Raw genomic sequence first — 16,454 nt, 5'->3', positions numbered from 1 at the left:
AAGTGCACGTCAGTATTGGTGGGAGTGCTTTATTCTATCTTGGTGGGTGTGGGGTGGACCAGGGAAGCTGGCAGACTTCCCAAGGTGGCTCTGACAGGTGCTGTCCTAATTGGCCCATCAGAGGAGCCCTGGAACCCCGTACGTTAGGGTGTCAGGGCATTAACTTGGCCTTTTATAACATTTTTAATAGTTTTCAAAATTCATCTGTTTTCTCACTGTGTACAGATAGATGTATGTATGCATACAAGAGGTTCCTTCATCTTTTTGAACATTACTAGTTTTTAGGTATCATATGGTAATTGTTTTTCCAAAAATAGTTTGAAATTTTACCATCTGTTTTAATTCAGTATTGTCTCTGATCTAAGTAATTTCAAACTTGTTGTATCCTAGATAGGACCATCGTGTTACTCAGTTTCAAATTAAACTGCTTGATCAATACACGTAATTCCGTGACAGACTGTCAGTACTTCTAAGGCAGCTTGTAGATTTCCTGATGACTAACCCATCCCAGCCTTTCAGGATGAATTACTTAGGTTTAATTTTCATTTTTTAAATACAAACTACTATGCCTCGGGCAGTGACTTTGTAGATTTTCTGTAAGTGCACACTGACTTTACACATAATACTATGATTTGGGGAGCTCTGCTCTAATAAGAAAATCAGACTTGTCGGTCAGTGCCTTCTGCGTTCTGGCTTGTTTCTCCCTGTAGATGCTCCCTGAGCTCCACTTCCTTTTTTTTTTTTTTCTTTTTTTTTTTTTTTAAGTTTATTTATTTTGAGAGAGAAAAAGAAAACACAAGTGGGGTAGGGACAGAGAGAGGGGAAGAGAGAATTCCAAGCAGGCTCCGTGCTATCAGCAGAGCCCAACTCCGGGCTCGAACTCTTGAACCATGAGATCATGACCTGAGCAGAGATCAAAAGTCAAATGCTTAATCACCTGAGCCACCCAGTAACCCCCTGAACTCCACTTCTAAATCTCAAGTGACTCAACCCTAGTCCAGCGACTCCTCCCATGTTGAATTGCCCTTGACAGTGGCTGAGGTTTGCACTGTTGGGATTAGAAAATGCAGAGGAAAGATGGATCAAGAGATCTCATTTGTGGAATCTTTCGGTAACTTCAGGTATTTATTTCAGGTAGTTGCCCACTCCCATTTCTTCTCCAGACCCTCCCTCTCTCCTGTCACTTTCCTCTCCCCCAACAAAAAGCTTTTCTATGCAAAGGCCAAATCCTGCTTTAGGGAAACCCACTTGGTTCTTCTTTAAATGAATATATTTTTGTCAATGTGAATTTTCCTTTATGTACTCTGGCAGGACCCAAAAATAATTAGTTATACCAGATTCACTTAACCTTTGCTCTTGCTCATTTGCATTTAAATTAATTTTTATATGTATGAGATAGGCTTTACACATAAAGCTGTATATTTGTTACTTCTGTATGTCTGGTCTTGAATTCCTTAAAACTTTGGAGCAAAGAACATCATTATAGCAAGTTTCCCCTATAAGAAGTGGGAAGTAGAAAGGTTAGGTTTGAACATTAGATTGTCAGGTATCTACTACACCTAATTCCATTCTTGGGGTTGCTGGTCATAACCAGTTTGCAGATCCATTATAATAAAAATATTCAGCACATTAGTGATAAAAACAAAATTATTTTGAGTCTGTTTATAACATTAGTCTTCTGAGTCTGTGGGAACCACTGGCTGCCGCTTAGTGTCTGAAGCACCAGGAGCTGCCTGGCCCCAGAAAGCAGGCATCTTCCTCCACCATGGAGTGAGAAGATTAGAAATGTGGGGAGACATAAAGCAGACCAGCAAATGTCCCCCAGAACCTGACCTCTCCCCACTTTAGTCCTATCCAGATATTCACAGTGAAGAGAGGGCTCCCTTGAAAAATGACCATGAACTTGCTGTTGAAACTTAATAATTTCTGCATGCTTCATTTTCCATTTTCCCCAGTTTCTATCTAGACTATTGTTCTTGGGTGATTATCTGACTTTTTTGGTGATATCTGTGAAGTAGTAAATGCTCTTCAAAGAAATGGATAGAAGTTTGCTTTTGTTTAATCATAAGTCTTTTTAAATTCATTTTATGACAAATACAATCTCCTTCCTTCCCTGCTATACCCAACACAGCCTTTATAGCTCAGTTCACAGATAATTCACAGGAAGCTGAAATTCAAATTTGGTATGTTGCATTGCACACATTTTGGACATTCATGCATTTTAAGTTCCAAAACATACGTGCTTTCTGCTCCCCTCCCCCCCAGAAGCAGTGGACAGTCCTTCCTTGAATGCCAGCTCCTGAGAGCTTGGTCCCCAGGCCCGAAAGCTGCCCCCACCTTCCTGTCTCTGGTTTGATATGTGGCTTACTGTACAACCCCACGTAGCCAAGGCTTTGTGGCTCTGGGAAGTTTCTACTAAACAGGAAAGCATTTCTAGGAAGTTTGTTGTTGTTCTAAACAGATTTCTCTGTGGATCATGCTAGTTTCTGACATGTCAGAGCTCACACGTCAGAATGGTCGGCTCTGTCCTCTGAAAGGGAAAGATGATCTTCGGTTGAGTGTGCCAGTTAATTCATACCCCTCCCAGAAGCAGCCACCGGTGTTAGATTAAGTTATCATTCCAGGCAAAAATAAAAATAACTGGGGGCGCCTGGGTGGCGCAGTCGGTTAAGCGTCCGACTTCAGCCAGGTCGCGATCTCGCGGTCCGTGGGTTCGAGCCCCGCGTCGGGGCTCTGGGCTGATGGCTCAGAGCCTGGAGCCTGTTTCCGATTCTGTGTCTCCCTCTCTCTCTGCCCCTCCCCCGTTCATGCTCTGTCTCTCTCTGTCCCAAAAAATAAATAAATAAAAGTTGAAAAAAAAATAAATAAATAAAAAATAAAAAAAAATAAAAATAACTGGGAGTGGGGAGGGGGAGATCAGTTCTAAACAATTTCTCCAGACTTTGATTTTGCAACATCTACTTTAGAAGCATTTTTTTTTCTTTTATGCAAACAGAACGTGAGAAAGAATGCTCATTCTCATAATGTCAAGGAATTAATTACTCTAATTATTAATTATAGAGAATTTGACCATTTCTCTATAAAGTCACTTTCTTGTTGCAGTATTTGGTCATTTCTTTCATGTTACTCTGCCATCCCATCCATGGTTTCCAGATGTTGTTAGCATGGGAACAGTTCCTACTAGGCCCCTGTTGACATGAGGCATATGAAAGCCGGGCGACTCCAGGGCACCAGGGGACATATTTTGAAAACGTCTGCTCTGCATCATGGAGATCCTTTTGAGAATCATCAGTAACTAAGCTCAGAAGATGTATTTCCATCATGTCATTGACCCCAAATCTTCAAAAGGTGGCACAAGCGAAGTAGCTTCATGTAAATTGTATACATTATTCCAAGAACCTATTTAAAAGGTTGTCTGGCTCTCTCTCTTTGTATCATTAAAACCCAGTGTGATCTTTCTAACAGTGCCTCAGGCTCTCATTTAGAAAGTCTTACAGCAGCTCATTCATTTGAATGAGTCAATTCTCGTTCAGTGTGAAGATCCCACAAATCTTAGGGGACCTTGGGGGCTGGGCTGAGGTCTGCACTGGCCACAGGGTGCCTTTGAGAACAGTCCCTGGAGCTGGGCATGCAGACTGCCAGATTCTGCAGCACATTGTCTCTCCTGTTCCTCACACATGCATGTCCCAAAACTCCCTCACCTGCCCTCCTCAAAAAAAAAAAAAAAAAAACATAACCTCTCATGTCAGTATCTGGGGAGATGGGAGACCATCTAAGATCCAAGTCAGCATTTTCAGAGATGACCTGAATAGATTTGCTCCAGCTTTTAAGTTACCGAATTACAGAGAACAACCAGATTGTTCTCGTACTGAAGACGGGGTCAGGTTTAGAATTCTGTAATTCTGATCTAGAACTCTGACTGCCCTACAGGAATGACCTTCCATGTATGTTGGTACATGTTTGTCCTTTTTTTCACCGTGTGAAATCATAGCAAGCAGCAACCTCTGAACATAAAATTAGTTTCTAGTGGTAGGAAGAAGATGCACATTACCAGTATGGTGTGGCACCAGCCTACCCTTAATTGAAGAGCAGCCTACTTTTCCAGTCTGATCCTAAAACAAATCCAGAAATAGCACTGGCTCAGTTCTGTCAAAATCCACGTCCTCTGTGAAGGCTTCCCAACCACTAGTCCTGCTCTCCTTTGAGATCCTGCTGTAATCGTAATCTCCACTGGGGTACACAGTGGTGTGCAGGCATGTGTCTGTGGTGCTTGCTGTTCTTTCTTGGGTCTCCTGTCTTAAACCAGCCTGGAAGTTTCTTGTATATACATCCCTCTCCCAGGTCATTCCATCTAATTCTTTTTTTTTTTTTTTTAATGTTTATTCATTTTTGAGAGAAAGAGAGCACAAGCTGGGGAAGGGCAGAGCGAGAGGGAGACACAGAATCTGAAGCAGGCTCCAGGCTCCAAGCTGTCAGCACAGAGCCTGATGTGGGCTCGAACTCACAAACCATGAGATCATGACCTGAGCTGAAGTCAGATACTTAACCAACTGAGCCACCCAGGCATCCCATCATTCCATCTAATTCTACATAAACTCAGGAAACATCTGTGGTTTCCAAGTAGTCAATGAGTTGTCTGAAATCACATACTAAGTCCAGACTCAGACCACATAGGTTCTAACCCCAAACCCCTAGTCTTCTCTTAACACTGCACTGTCTTGGTATGCCCCATGCCAGTTTTTCTTTGGGAGAGCGTCTCGATTGGTCATCTGAAGCCCACAGTGTTAATTGGACTCCTGTGTCTTAAAGGGAACAAAAGTTGAAGATAAAGATGGATTGGCCTAGAGCCAGCTGCAAATCCAAGAGCAGCCTCTGGCTGTATGTCACCCATGATCTTCACATAGGTCCTGTAGCAACAGCCACTCTCACATAGTGTCCAGGGTATTGTGAAGCCTTTACAACACACAGTACATAAGTCTCTGGGTCACTTCTGGAAGAGGGCCTTCCACGAATCTCAATCAACTTGTACTGATTTCCAAAGAGTTTACATCTTGATATATTGAATTCTATAAAAGTAGACTTTTCTGTTGCTCAAATACACAATGTTTTGAGTAATTTCCCATTTATTTTTCATTTTAGAAACTTCGTGAATACTTTCATTCAGTTTAAGAAGCCTATTATTGTAGCAGTAAATGGCCCAGCCATTGGACTAGGAGCCTCCATATTGCCTCTTTGTGATGTGGTTTGGGCCAATGAAAAGGCTTGGTTTCAAACACCCTATACTACCTTCGGACAGAGTCCAGATGGCTGTTCCACCGTTATGTTTCCCAAGATTATGGGAGGAGCATCTGTGAGTACCTCTGTTTTTAAAAATTATTCTAGAAAACTTCCTAAAGAAATCTAATTTGGTTATTGTTTTTTTCTAAATATATACAGGGTGTCATTCTGAGGAGACTTTCCATCAGATGCACTTGTAGTTCAATCCTGTTCATTAACTCATATTCTTAATTCATGAAATCATAGGAGGTTTTCATGTTTTGGTTCATAGAACGTTTATTGACACTGTGTTGCATTATTTCCTAGAGAAGGGCCTTATTTGGTGAGGAATCTATCTCTCTGCATAATTGACACTGATATCTGCTATTAGTAAATACCCAATTTGTAACCCAAACAGCAGTGTGTAGTCAAAGAGTTCTTAACCCAATAACCTGAAATCTGTACTTTTTAAAAAAAATTTTTAATGTTTATTTTTGAGAGAGAGACAGAGTATGAGTGGAGGAGGGGCAAAGAGAGAGGGAGACACAAAATCTGAAGCAGGCTCCAGGCTCCAAGTTGTCAGCACAGAGCCCGATGAGGGGCTTGAACTCAGGAACCATGAGATCATGACCTGCATCGAAGTCAGACACTTAACCAACTGAGCCATCCTAAAATCTGCACTTTTAAGGGAAAGCAATGAAAGGAGCAAAGTTGTTTAGGATAAGAGAAGTCTTCCCATCTGATTGTGGAGTTTTTTTTTTTTTTAATTTTTAATCCATCCATAATAAGAGTTTGTGTTTGTAGCTTTCGATTTTTCAAGCAGCTACACACATTGCATTTCTTATTCCTTGAAGTAGGGCATGAGGTGGTGTCATGGGTTGGGGTCTCCACAGCAGACATGGAAGTGGAGTCTGGTGTGGTGGGGAAATATTAGTCTGTACCTGTGGGCAGGATGGCAGTGGTTAGGACTGGACAGAGGGAGGTTTGGGCCACCATGGGAAGCTCTGGGGCATGTATGGCCTGTCATAGTTGACCCACAGTGGGCTGAAATGGCTAATTTCTTTATGTCCATCATCACCGAGTGTGGGCTGCCCAGGAAGAGGGGTGTGACCATGGATGAGGTGGCTCTGCAGCAGAGAGAGTCCCTGAAGGAGCTGATGGCTAGCTGCCAACGGCACTCCCAGCAGCTGGGACAAGACCTCCCTTGGACAGACTTTGGCAGCACATCCCCATGTCCACCACAGTCCACCCCTTGTCTCTTCAGATCCACCTCTTCATACACATTTGGAGGGGGGCCACTTGTCCTGGGGGAAATGTAGAGGAGAAGGATTAGCCATTGATAACTCTTGCAGGCAAGAACCACCTGCATGTTAAAGTTAGAGGTAAAGGCATGATGAGAAAATGGATATTTTCATCCCCTCATTATTTATGGTGGGAAAAATAGTAACTTTACAGTAGGGAAGCATGGCAGGCACCACCTTACTGAGTGGTCAGAGTTCCCCAGAAATAAGACCGTCATTGGCGCTGACCTGCAGCATGAATGGCACAGCATCGCTCCACCAGAGTCCTGACAGTTGGGAGTCCAATCCAGAGAGAGCACCAGGCAAGCCCCGACTGTGGCACAGTCTCCAGATACCAAGCAGGGCACTTCCAAGGTGCCACGTGGTCGGAGAACTCGCCAGAACACCAAGGCACTGCCCCACACTATAGGGGACAGAGGGACCTGACCACTTCATGCAGCATGGGATCTCAGACACAGTTCTGGGTCAGAGGAAGGACTTTAATGGGAAAACCAGCAAACTTTGCAGAGGGTTTGTGCTTTGGTTCATAGTACCATGTTGATGGTAATTTTCTGTTTTTGATCATTGTAAGAAGTCATGTAAGATGTTAACATTAGAGGGGTGAGGGGTTTACAGGAACTCTGTACATTGCTCTTATGATCTTTCCAGAAGTTTAAACCTATTCCCCAAATAAAGTTTAAAGGAAAGAGGAAGAAGCTTAGTGGGACCCATATGGCTCCCACTGCCACATCTGGTCTCAGGACCACCCCCATCCTTGTCCTTTCCCTTCCTATTCTAGTCCCAAACCACCCACAGCTGGCACTGCCGCTGGCCTCGGTGGCCTCGTTGGTGGTGGAACACGGGTCCCCCATCCCATGAGCCCTGAGTTGCTGCACTTGCACATTCGTGTCTGCAGCTGGGTGGGGGAGGACCCAGGGGCTCCCAGGAGGCACCAGGTGCCCAGGTAGCAGTCATACCCTTAAGGTCAGTAGGACCCTTGCTGTGTCCACTGGCCAAATGTGCCCCTTCCAGAACAAGCAGAGTCCAGTTTCGAGGGCCAGAGGCTCAATGGCCCTCAGATCATTGGTGGGGAGAGGGGGGCCGCACCTGCTTCCTTTCTTACCCAGTCCCAAGGGTTTTTCTTGTCGGGCACCTGGTACTGTGTCAGGGTCTTTGATGTACTCTGTACACTGTAAGTCAGAGGAAGGTGCCCATCTTCATGTACACACCTTCAAGATGGTACTCCGCCTGTACCTCACACCATTCCAGTGCTCCATCAGCAGTGGCTTCTGGAGGTGACGAATATGACATAGCCAGAGGGTCCCCATGGTCACAGGTCCGCTCCCACACCCTCTTTGCTGTGAGGGAGTTCTGGCCTGGCACACCCCATGGTAGACTGGGCACTTTATGCCCACTCAGAGAGAGGTGCTCATGAAGGCAGGAAAGCAAACCCAGACCAGAGTAAGTGTGTACTCCTGTGACAACAGTCATCGTGCCACCAAGTAGCCGACCAGCTGGTCTCCTCAGGAGCGATGCCAGGCAGGTGGTCTGGCATCGGTGTCTTGCTGGAGGCCAGATTTTCAGCGGCCACAGTAGCTGAATCACCTCGATACATCAGACTCCATGCCCTTGAGCTCCATCCCTCCCACGGGCACTCTTGTCTGCATGTCTGTCATGCCAGCACTGGGGCAGCCAGCGACCAAGGCTGGTCTCACAGAGCTGTTTCTTCCTCTCTGCAGTGGGTACTTTCTCCTGAACACCAGCATGACCCAGCCACATACACATCTCCCCAGTCATCTGCATGCCAGAGCCCCTTGTCCCCTGACCAGGCCCCTGACCAGCCAGCCAGGCCATTGGACACCACCCTTGGTCACTATGTGTTCTAACCTTGATCCACCTCTCCTTCCGCACCAGGTGGTTGACAGGCACACCCCCCTATGTGTTGGTGTTTTCCTTCATCATTATCTTGTCCAACTACAGCCGGGTGAGGCACTGGTGGACTTGCCATCTGTTTCAGTTTGCACATCCGTACACTGGGCCAGCCCACCCACAAACCAGGCTTGCTCATAGAGAGTCCACCATACGGCTGTAGGCGTGAGCTGAGGCAGGGCACTGGTGGCAGGTGACATGGGGGTCTAGGCTCCTCTGTGCCCTCTGGTGTTCTAGCGGGCCTGATGGAACTCAGCTCCTGGTGGACCTTTCCGATGTGTGGTTATTTGATGTCCCATGGCTGTGTGTTCTGCCTCAAACAGCATTCAGTGAAAACTCCAGAATTGTTTTTTAAAAAACACATTCTTCTCTGCTGTGACCAGCACAGCCATACTCCCAGCACAGGGGCCTACATTGTGATCATGTCTCCGGCATGTGCCACAAGCTCCTTGAGCTGTCTTGTCACACCCCATCCAACAGCCACAGTGCTTCTGACATCTCAGCCATGCTTGGTCTGGGCTGCCACTTCCCCCATGCTTCTGGGAGCCATCCCAGGAGCAAGGTCACACCGTCTCATGGGGCACTTGCCAAGGTATTAAATCTTGTATCTCGGGAGAGCTCCCAAATCAGCAAGATCCCTGTCCCACCCTGTGATCTGGCTCCGTGTCAAGCACCCTTAGAATTCAGCCCCACATCTTCTTGCAGCTCCTCTGAGGGAAGAAACAAGTTACAGCCCTCGTGGCCAGGAGAGGAAAGAGGGCGGGAGTTAAGGGAAGCGATACCATCTTGCAGAGCCACATAGAGCAGGAAGGCCAGACAAAATGAATGCCTGCTCTTCATCAGGTGCATTTCCCCCTCCCTGGACAAGTTTTGAAATGCATCACTTTTTACTTCTCCTTGTGATCTACTGGTACCACATGCACAGTGATTCTCAGCCAGGGCGGTGTGCCCATCCCCCTCCTCCTGGGGGACATGCCTCAGTGTCTGGAAACTTGATTGTCACAGCTGAGGCAATGCTGCCGGGTGGAGGGCTGGGTGCTGCTCAGTGTACTGCAAATCACAGGACAGGCTCCTCTCCATAGAGCTGTCTGCTCTGAATGTTTTCAGTGCCCAGGCTGAGAAGCCTGCCTATGAAGCAGGCACTCAAAAAGTCCAGAGCATTTGACTAAAACCTTTGTCCAGAAAGTAGTAAATGCTGCTGGGGTGAGTCAGGCTGTGACGGCCCTCATTGAAAGTGACCACCCAGGGGCGCCTGAGTGGCTCAGTTGGTTAAGTGTCCAACTTTTGATAGTGGCTCAGGTTACAATCTCACGGTTCATTGGGCTCTGCGCTGGGCATGGAGCCTGCTTGGGAGTCTTTCTCCCTCTACTGCTCATGCTGTCTCTGTATATAAGAAAGAAAGGAGAGACAGGAAAGAAAGTCAGGGAAGGAAGGCAGGAAGGAAAGGAGAGAGGAAGAAAGAAGGTGACCACCCAGATGCCACGTCCCCTTCTTGAGCTTTTGTTGTATGCAAGCTTCCAGCTGCCTGAGGCAAAGCTACACAGGTTTGGTTTTTCACACGGGATGTGGTGCAAAACTGTGCACGCAGGATAAGCCAGAAAGGATCACGTTCCCTGGATGAAAAGAGCACACAGCCAAAGCAAGCTGTGAGAGCTGTCCTTTCCTGTAGGCACAGACTGACATCTGTAGAGCTAAGCTGCCGTCACAAGCTGTGCAGCAGGTTAGCTGAGGACTGTATTCTTCCACATCTTAGCTCCCTTTGTCCCCAGGAAACATGCAGGGCATGCTTGCCTGGTGCCATGTGCCACAGTGAGTCCTGTGGCTTGGGTGCCATGAGTGACACCCAGCAGACCCTCACTGAAGAGCACACGGAGCTGGTGATAAAGCTGGCAGCTCTCACTCCTGATGGGCGATGCTGGAGAAATGCCCAGTGAATGGCTGAAGTCCTCACCCCGAGTTTACTGGGGAGGCTGCTGCTCTGGGGAATTGAGAGCCTGACCTGACAGAGTGAGGGGCAGAGCCGTCACCTCCTTGAGGCTCAAAGCTCCCCAACCCATCCCATCCAAGCTGATCAAGTTTTCTCACCGCAACTCTTAATGTGTGTTTTTTTGGCTGGAAGAAAAGGGGTCCTTATTTCACTTTTCTCCAGCATTTCTCACTTGTCTGGGTAAACTATAACTTTTTTATTATATTATTTTTTAAAGATTTTTAGTTATCTCTACACCCAACATGGGGCTCAAACTCACAACCCTGAGATCAAGAGTTGGCATGCTCCACCAACTGAGCCAGCCGGGCGCCTCACACTATAACTTTTTAAAAAACAGTTGGCCATTTTGGAACAAAACAGCAGCCAAGAAACTACCAGTGACCTTGCAAATCTGTTTCTTGTGTAGAAGTTAGAAACCTGTCATGTTAAAACTACTGGAAATTGAGCATCTGAGAACAGTTGAAAACATGCTCCTTCACACTGAGTGTATTTAGTCTTACTAATCTTACGGTGTTCTTCATTGACTATAATTTAAACCAACTCACTGCCTGTACTTCCATGAACATTAGAGTCAGTGCAACATCCATGTCTTGGGAAAAGTCAGAAATGCCCTCTGTTGTCCTGCACCTCCACCCATCTGAAATTGAGAAGACTAAGTAGGGAAAGACTCTTCAGGGACAGCAGCCACAGAGTCAGTCTGGCTCTGAAAGGAGGAAATGGTGGCAGTGACAGCTCAGCACATGGCAGGGGACTGTTCTGGCAGCCTAGCTGGCTGGCACAGACCCACAGGAGCCGAGGAAAGGGATGGAGGAGAGAAAGGAGGAAGGGAACACTGGTAGGGATGTCACTCCAGGGGACAAAGCATAATATTCAGAGAAGTGACAGGGTCACTCCTGACAGGCACACATTCGCATCCACTAGGCGAGCTAAGACCCTGTGGTTCCAACCTGGTCTTGAAGACATATTTCACACTTAAGTGATGTAGTTGTGGTGTTGTCCTCACTATGTGTTGAGAGTAAAAGAAGCACAAACGAGGAAAACCACCAAGCACTTCCTACCAAGCCATTCCATCAGCACTCCTGTCACCCTTTCTCAGTGCTTTTGGCTCTGTCCTCAGAGAACTGTCTTAGCAGCTGACAGTAAGGTTAAATCAGGTTTCTAAATGCATTGTTCTTTTTGGCCTTCTTTTCACTGAGAAGAGGTGCTCAGTACAGGGGTTTTCTAGAACATCTCCAAACTCTTCAAACATTCGTGACTTTGTCCAAGACTCGGCGCAAGTAACAGGTCTGCATTGGACCTCGTAGTCCTTGTAGGGACCCTGTTCTCCACCCTGTTTTCTATTCTCTGCCTGTGTGGAAAGGGTAGTGAGTCAACCAAGCATTAGCTTTGCCAGCTGTTACTTGTGTGCCCTGCACTCTGTGCATTTCACATGCAGTAAATGTCTCAATGCTTCTATAGGAGGCATAGAGGTGCTGTTAACCTGGAGATACACTTAAATAACTTCACGCCCTTTTCATAACAATATTTTACCTCTTTTGGAAAAGGAAGGTCACCTCCCAAGAGTGTACTTTACCTGAGTCCCAGGAGATGATGGTCACATCTTCATGACCATCAGTCTTCAGGAAGGTTAGCAGTGCAAGATCAACTGCAGGCAGGAAATTGTCACATCAGAATAGTGTGAAGTTTCTTTGTCAGGTTTTCTCCCTATTTTGATATCTCTGCACCTGTTATGTGAATGGGATAAAATCTGTGCACATGGTGTTGAGACCTTGAAAATGATGCAGAATCCAGGACAAAGTTAAAATCAATTTCATATATATACGTACACACACAGACACAAATATACTTTTTTTTTTTATTAACAAATAACAAATGTTAGTTTTCTCCATTGAGTCATATGAAGTAACAATAGTCACACCCTCCTAAGCAGACCACAGTCATGGTCATTTTGGATGCATTCAGGTCCTGGATAGTTTCTTACTTTAATGTCCAAGTGGTAAAATGTGGCCTTCCAAGTTATACTCTAGGAGTATAACTCCTATTTCTAGGAGAAACACTACACATGGAGCATTGTCTGTGTATATGGAGAAGAAGCCACCATTGGCCTCTCAAAGATCTAGCAAATATTGGGTAGTGATTCTGTGACTGGTGTAGATCCCTGGCACAGCAAATCGCCTAGCTTTGCTTATGCCTCCATTTCCCAGGACACTGTTTTGTGTATTAAGTGTCTTCATGCGTGGGAATGGCTACCACTGGGCAAGAGGAAGCAGCAGGAGGGGCACATGCCAGTAACTTCAATTACCAACAAATAGACCTTCTCTAAGTTAGATTTCTTGGTTGTGCTCATGTTATTCTGTATTCCGTCATAAAAGAAACATTTTACGTTTTTGTGTGTGTGAATTACCAGTCAGTATGTGACTTCTCATCTGCACAGTGGATTGTGCCTTGTTGGATTTATTCTCTGCCCACAGGCTGCAGATGGAACCCCGAGGGCACGCAATGAGTCCCCACCAGGGCCTGCGCCCGTTCAGATGCCCACCCTTGGTTTGAATTCTTTTAGATGAATTTTCAGGTTGGGTCTTCTCTGCCTGCCTCCCCCTCACATCTCATATGAGTCTCAACCTCTTTGTTTCAGGCAAATGAAATGTTGCTCAGTGGACGGAAGTTGACGGCGCAGGAGGCTTGCGGCAAAGGCCTGGTCTCCCAGGTGTTTTGGCCCGGGACCTTCACCCAAGAAGTTATGGTTCGCATCAAGGAGCTTGCCTCCTGTAATCCAGTTGTACGTGGAACTCGTTCTCTTACATATGTTTTTTTTTTTCTTTTTTTACCATGACCTTCCCTCCAGACAGCTCACACACATAATAACGGTGTCTCCTGAGTCCTCCACACGTGCCCCTGGCATGGCCCCCTGCACTCGAAATGCTGGAAGAGCTATAATTAGTGCCATTGCTCCAGACCCACTTGCCTGCCTCCTCCCCATCACAGATGCTTAAGAGCGGAAGGAGTCCACATCAGTCAGGGACTTATCTCACAGTGTCCTATGAAACCCTACAAAAACCATTCATAGAGTTCTTTCCTGTCTCCCGAGCCCTTTCCTTTTTTTTTAATGTTTTATTTTGGGAGAGAACAAGTGGGGGAGGGGCAGAGAGACAGCGATAAAGAGGAGCTGAAGAAGATAAAGACCCGATGTAGGTCTCAAACTCATGAACCGTGAGATCATGACCTGAACCAAAGTCGGCACTCAACCAACTGAGCCACCTAGGCGTGCCCTCCAAAGCCCTTTCCTATACCATGTTTCCTTCCCAACTGCCCACAGTGGATGTAAGCTTTTATTTAATAAATGTGCTGGATAGGGGCGCCTGGCTGGCTCAGTTGGTACAGTATGTGACTCTTGATCTCAGGGTTGTGAGTTCAAGCCCCACATTGGGCATGGAGCCTACTGTGTTTAAAAAAAAAAAAATTATCTTGGATAATATTCAATCTGGTAACAATTGCATTTAGCAAATTATAAGGTAAACATCATTTAACATTAACAGACATAACTCCCATCTAGGCTCTCCCTGACATGAACAACGCTTACTGTTAAGATTAAATTTTGGTTAGAAAACCCCCTCGGAGGGTATTCATAGAGTTTTCACTGGGCATCACGAGAGCTGGTGTCTGGCTCAGGGGCCACACCAGCCTGCAGCAGCAGTGTGGGCCCAGGCCAGGCTGGTCTCAGTGGGGAAGGGGCCAGAAGCGGGTAGCACAGCTCTCCTGAATTTGAGCATTTGCCTGATACCTAGAGTGAATAGACTTCAGATGTATCTCAGGCCCGGTGTGCATTGTGAAAAGATGTCTGGTAGCCTTTTTGACAGGTAATTACTCAAGCTTGCTAACTGCCTCCATAGCTTTGGGGACAAGGAGAGCCAGTGCTTGTGGACACGCACCCTTGGTGACTCACTGCCTGTGTCTGGTCCAGGTGCTGGAAGAGTCCAAAGCCCTTGTGCGCTGTAACATGAAGGTGGAGCTGGAGCAGGCCAACGAGAGGGAGTGTGAAGTGCTGAAGAAAATCTGGGGCTCGGCTCAAGGGATGGACTCCATGCTGAAGTACCTGCAGAGGAAGATCGATGAGTTCTGACGACCAGGTGCCTGCTGGTGACACTGGAATTCTAGAGCAGCACACCTGTGGCACCACGCTGCCCTCCTCCTCCCTCACAGCCTGAAACAAGTTCACTCTTAGCTCACGCTTGGAAGCAGGACTTACAATATCCAAGCTATTTATTATCAAGGAGTTTTTAAGTACTGTAACTTTAAAATAAATAACTACAAAGCTCCTTTGTCCAAACGTCATTATTTTATACTTAATATACACACAAGTATAAAAGTATAATGGTGAGCTCTAGACTGCTCTTCGAAGCTCTGATTTTTGTTATCTTTAGCTAGTACTGTATAAAAAAGAAACGAAGTGTGTTTTGCTGGTTTCAGGTGGCAGAAAAGTCTGGAATAATGTTTGTTTCCCTTATTTTTTCTTTCTAGAACACAGAATCTAAAGGGTATTAGCCAGCCTCCTCTCTCCTGTCCCAAATAGAGATACAGAAAGATCTGAGGTGTGCCTTTGTCTCCAAAAAGGTACATGTATCTCAGAGGTGGAATGTCCTGAATCAAAAGTAAAACTTACCTTGTAGGATAAGTATTTCTGATGAAAAACCCACTGATGAACATACCGCCAAACTGAAGTACACTTAAGATTCATGCTGGAAAATCCAATGATTCTTCCTTTTTAATATATCCAGTTCTTACCCAGTTAACATGAGGAAACCACTGTCTCTCCAGAAGAAAGCTTGTTTTGCAGTATTAGTGAATCACTGAATAGCTTAAGTATGAGTATCTAAGTTATAAGTTAGTCTTAGTGGATTTTAAAGAGTTTTTCTGACCCTTTTGAAAAATAACTACATAAGTGCTTCTTGTTGCTGGGTGAGAAATACTACTTTATATGCAGTTTTGGTTTTCTATTTGCAGATATGATTGATGTATTACACCAAAAAAAAGTATTTTTATGTTTATAAAGTGTAATTTTTAGGTTCACTTAGAATATATTTTATTTAATAAGTTAAAATTCTTTTGGCACACTATTAAATGCAGGAACTCCTTTAAAAAAAAAAAAAAAAAAGAACTACCTTATATTCAACGTTTAATGTCCCAGGTCTCTGCTTTCATATCTACGCAATATGCGGAGTAGAGTGTGGCGTCCAAGAGTGCCCTGTGTAAATAGACATTCACATTCCTTTCAGGAGTGGGGACTGATTCCTGATTACAGACGCCTATTATTAGTTAGGCTTCTGAGCTTGCAATCATATTGAATGTATGAAGAATGAAATAAAATCAAAACCTTATTTTTGTACAGTTTGGAAGTTTATACTTAGAACCGACCACCTCCCGGCCATGTGGAGAGCTGTACAGCGTGTAAATCTGCCTTTACCTTGGATTGGTTGGTGCAGTATTTTTGCATCTGTGGGACCTACTTTTTCGTTCAGTAGTTTGAACTATATATAATAAACTGTACAATCTGTAAAGTTTTTATAGAATAAATATTCAGCTGTGAAAACTGGTTAAATAAAACTAATATTTCTTAACACATTGGAAATGTTTGTCTAATTCTTCACTCCTGAAGTTCCTCGTGGGACTTTTTTTCCATGAAGTATGCATGTGGGCATAGCACTCGTGCAGTTTAAAGAATAAGGAACTCTGTAACTGCACCTGGGGAGGAGCTACAATCTGACCAATATCATCCTCCTGAGTCCTGTCCACTTGACCCTTCCCCAGGTGACCATTTCCTGAACTTTGTGTCAGTCTTCTCCTTGCTTCTCTTTCAGAGATACATATTCCTAAATATATTACCTAGTTCTTCCTACTTCTGAACTTTACATTGTTATTACACATAAGCTTTGGTGATTTAGTATTGAGTTGTTTTTTTTAATCTGTGTATGTAGAGTTGTAACTTATTCCATTGCCCAGACCTA

At 45.2% G+C, this 16,454-nt stretch overlaps 1 protein-coding gene across 5 annotated transcripts in view; it reads left to right on the top strand.

Annotated features, from left to right (window-relative positions):
• Positions 1 to 16,069, top strand: part of CDYL (chromodomain Y like) — a 245,425-nt gene extending 229,356 nt beyond the window's left edge. For all 5 annotated transcript variants that reach the window (XM_047858934.1, XM_047858933.1, XM_047858935.1 and 2 more), the window contains 3 exons: positions 5,140 to 5,350; positions 13,088 to 13,231; positions 14,414 to 16,069. In XM_047858934.1, coding sequence (XP_047714890.1) covers positions 5,140 to 5,350; positions 13,088 to 13,231; positions 14,414 to 14,572 — 514 coding nt within the window. In that variant the 3' untranslated portion in view covers positions 14,573 to 16,069. The remainder of the gene's footprint in view (positions 1 to 5,139; positions 5,351 to 13,087; positions 13,232 to 14,413) is intronic.
• Positions 16,070 to 16,454: the final 385 nt, after the last annotated feature.

This window comes from Prionailurus viverrinus, chromosome B2 (assembly GCF_022837055.1).
Source record: "Prionailurus viverrinus isolate Anna chromosome B2, UM_Priviv_1.0, whole genome shotgun sequence".
Taxonomy (NCBI): Eukaryota; Metazoa; Chordata; class Mammalia; order Carnivora; family Felidae; genus Prionailurus; species Prionailurus viverrinus.
This window is presented reverse-complemented; position numbering and strand designations above follow the sequence as displayed.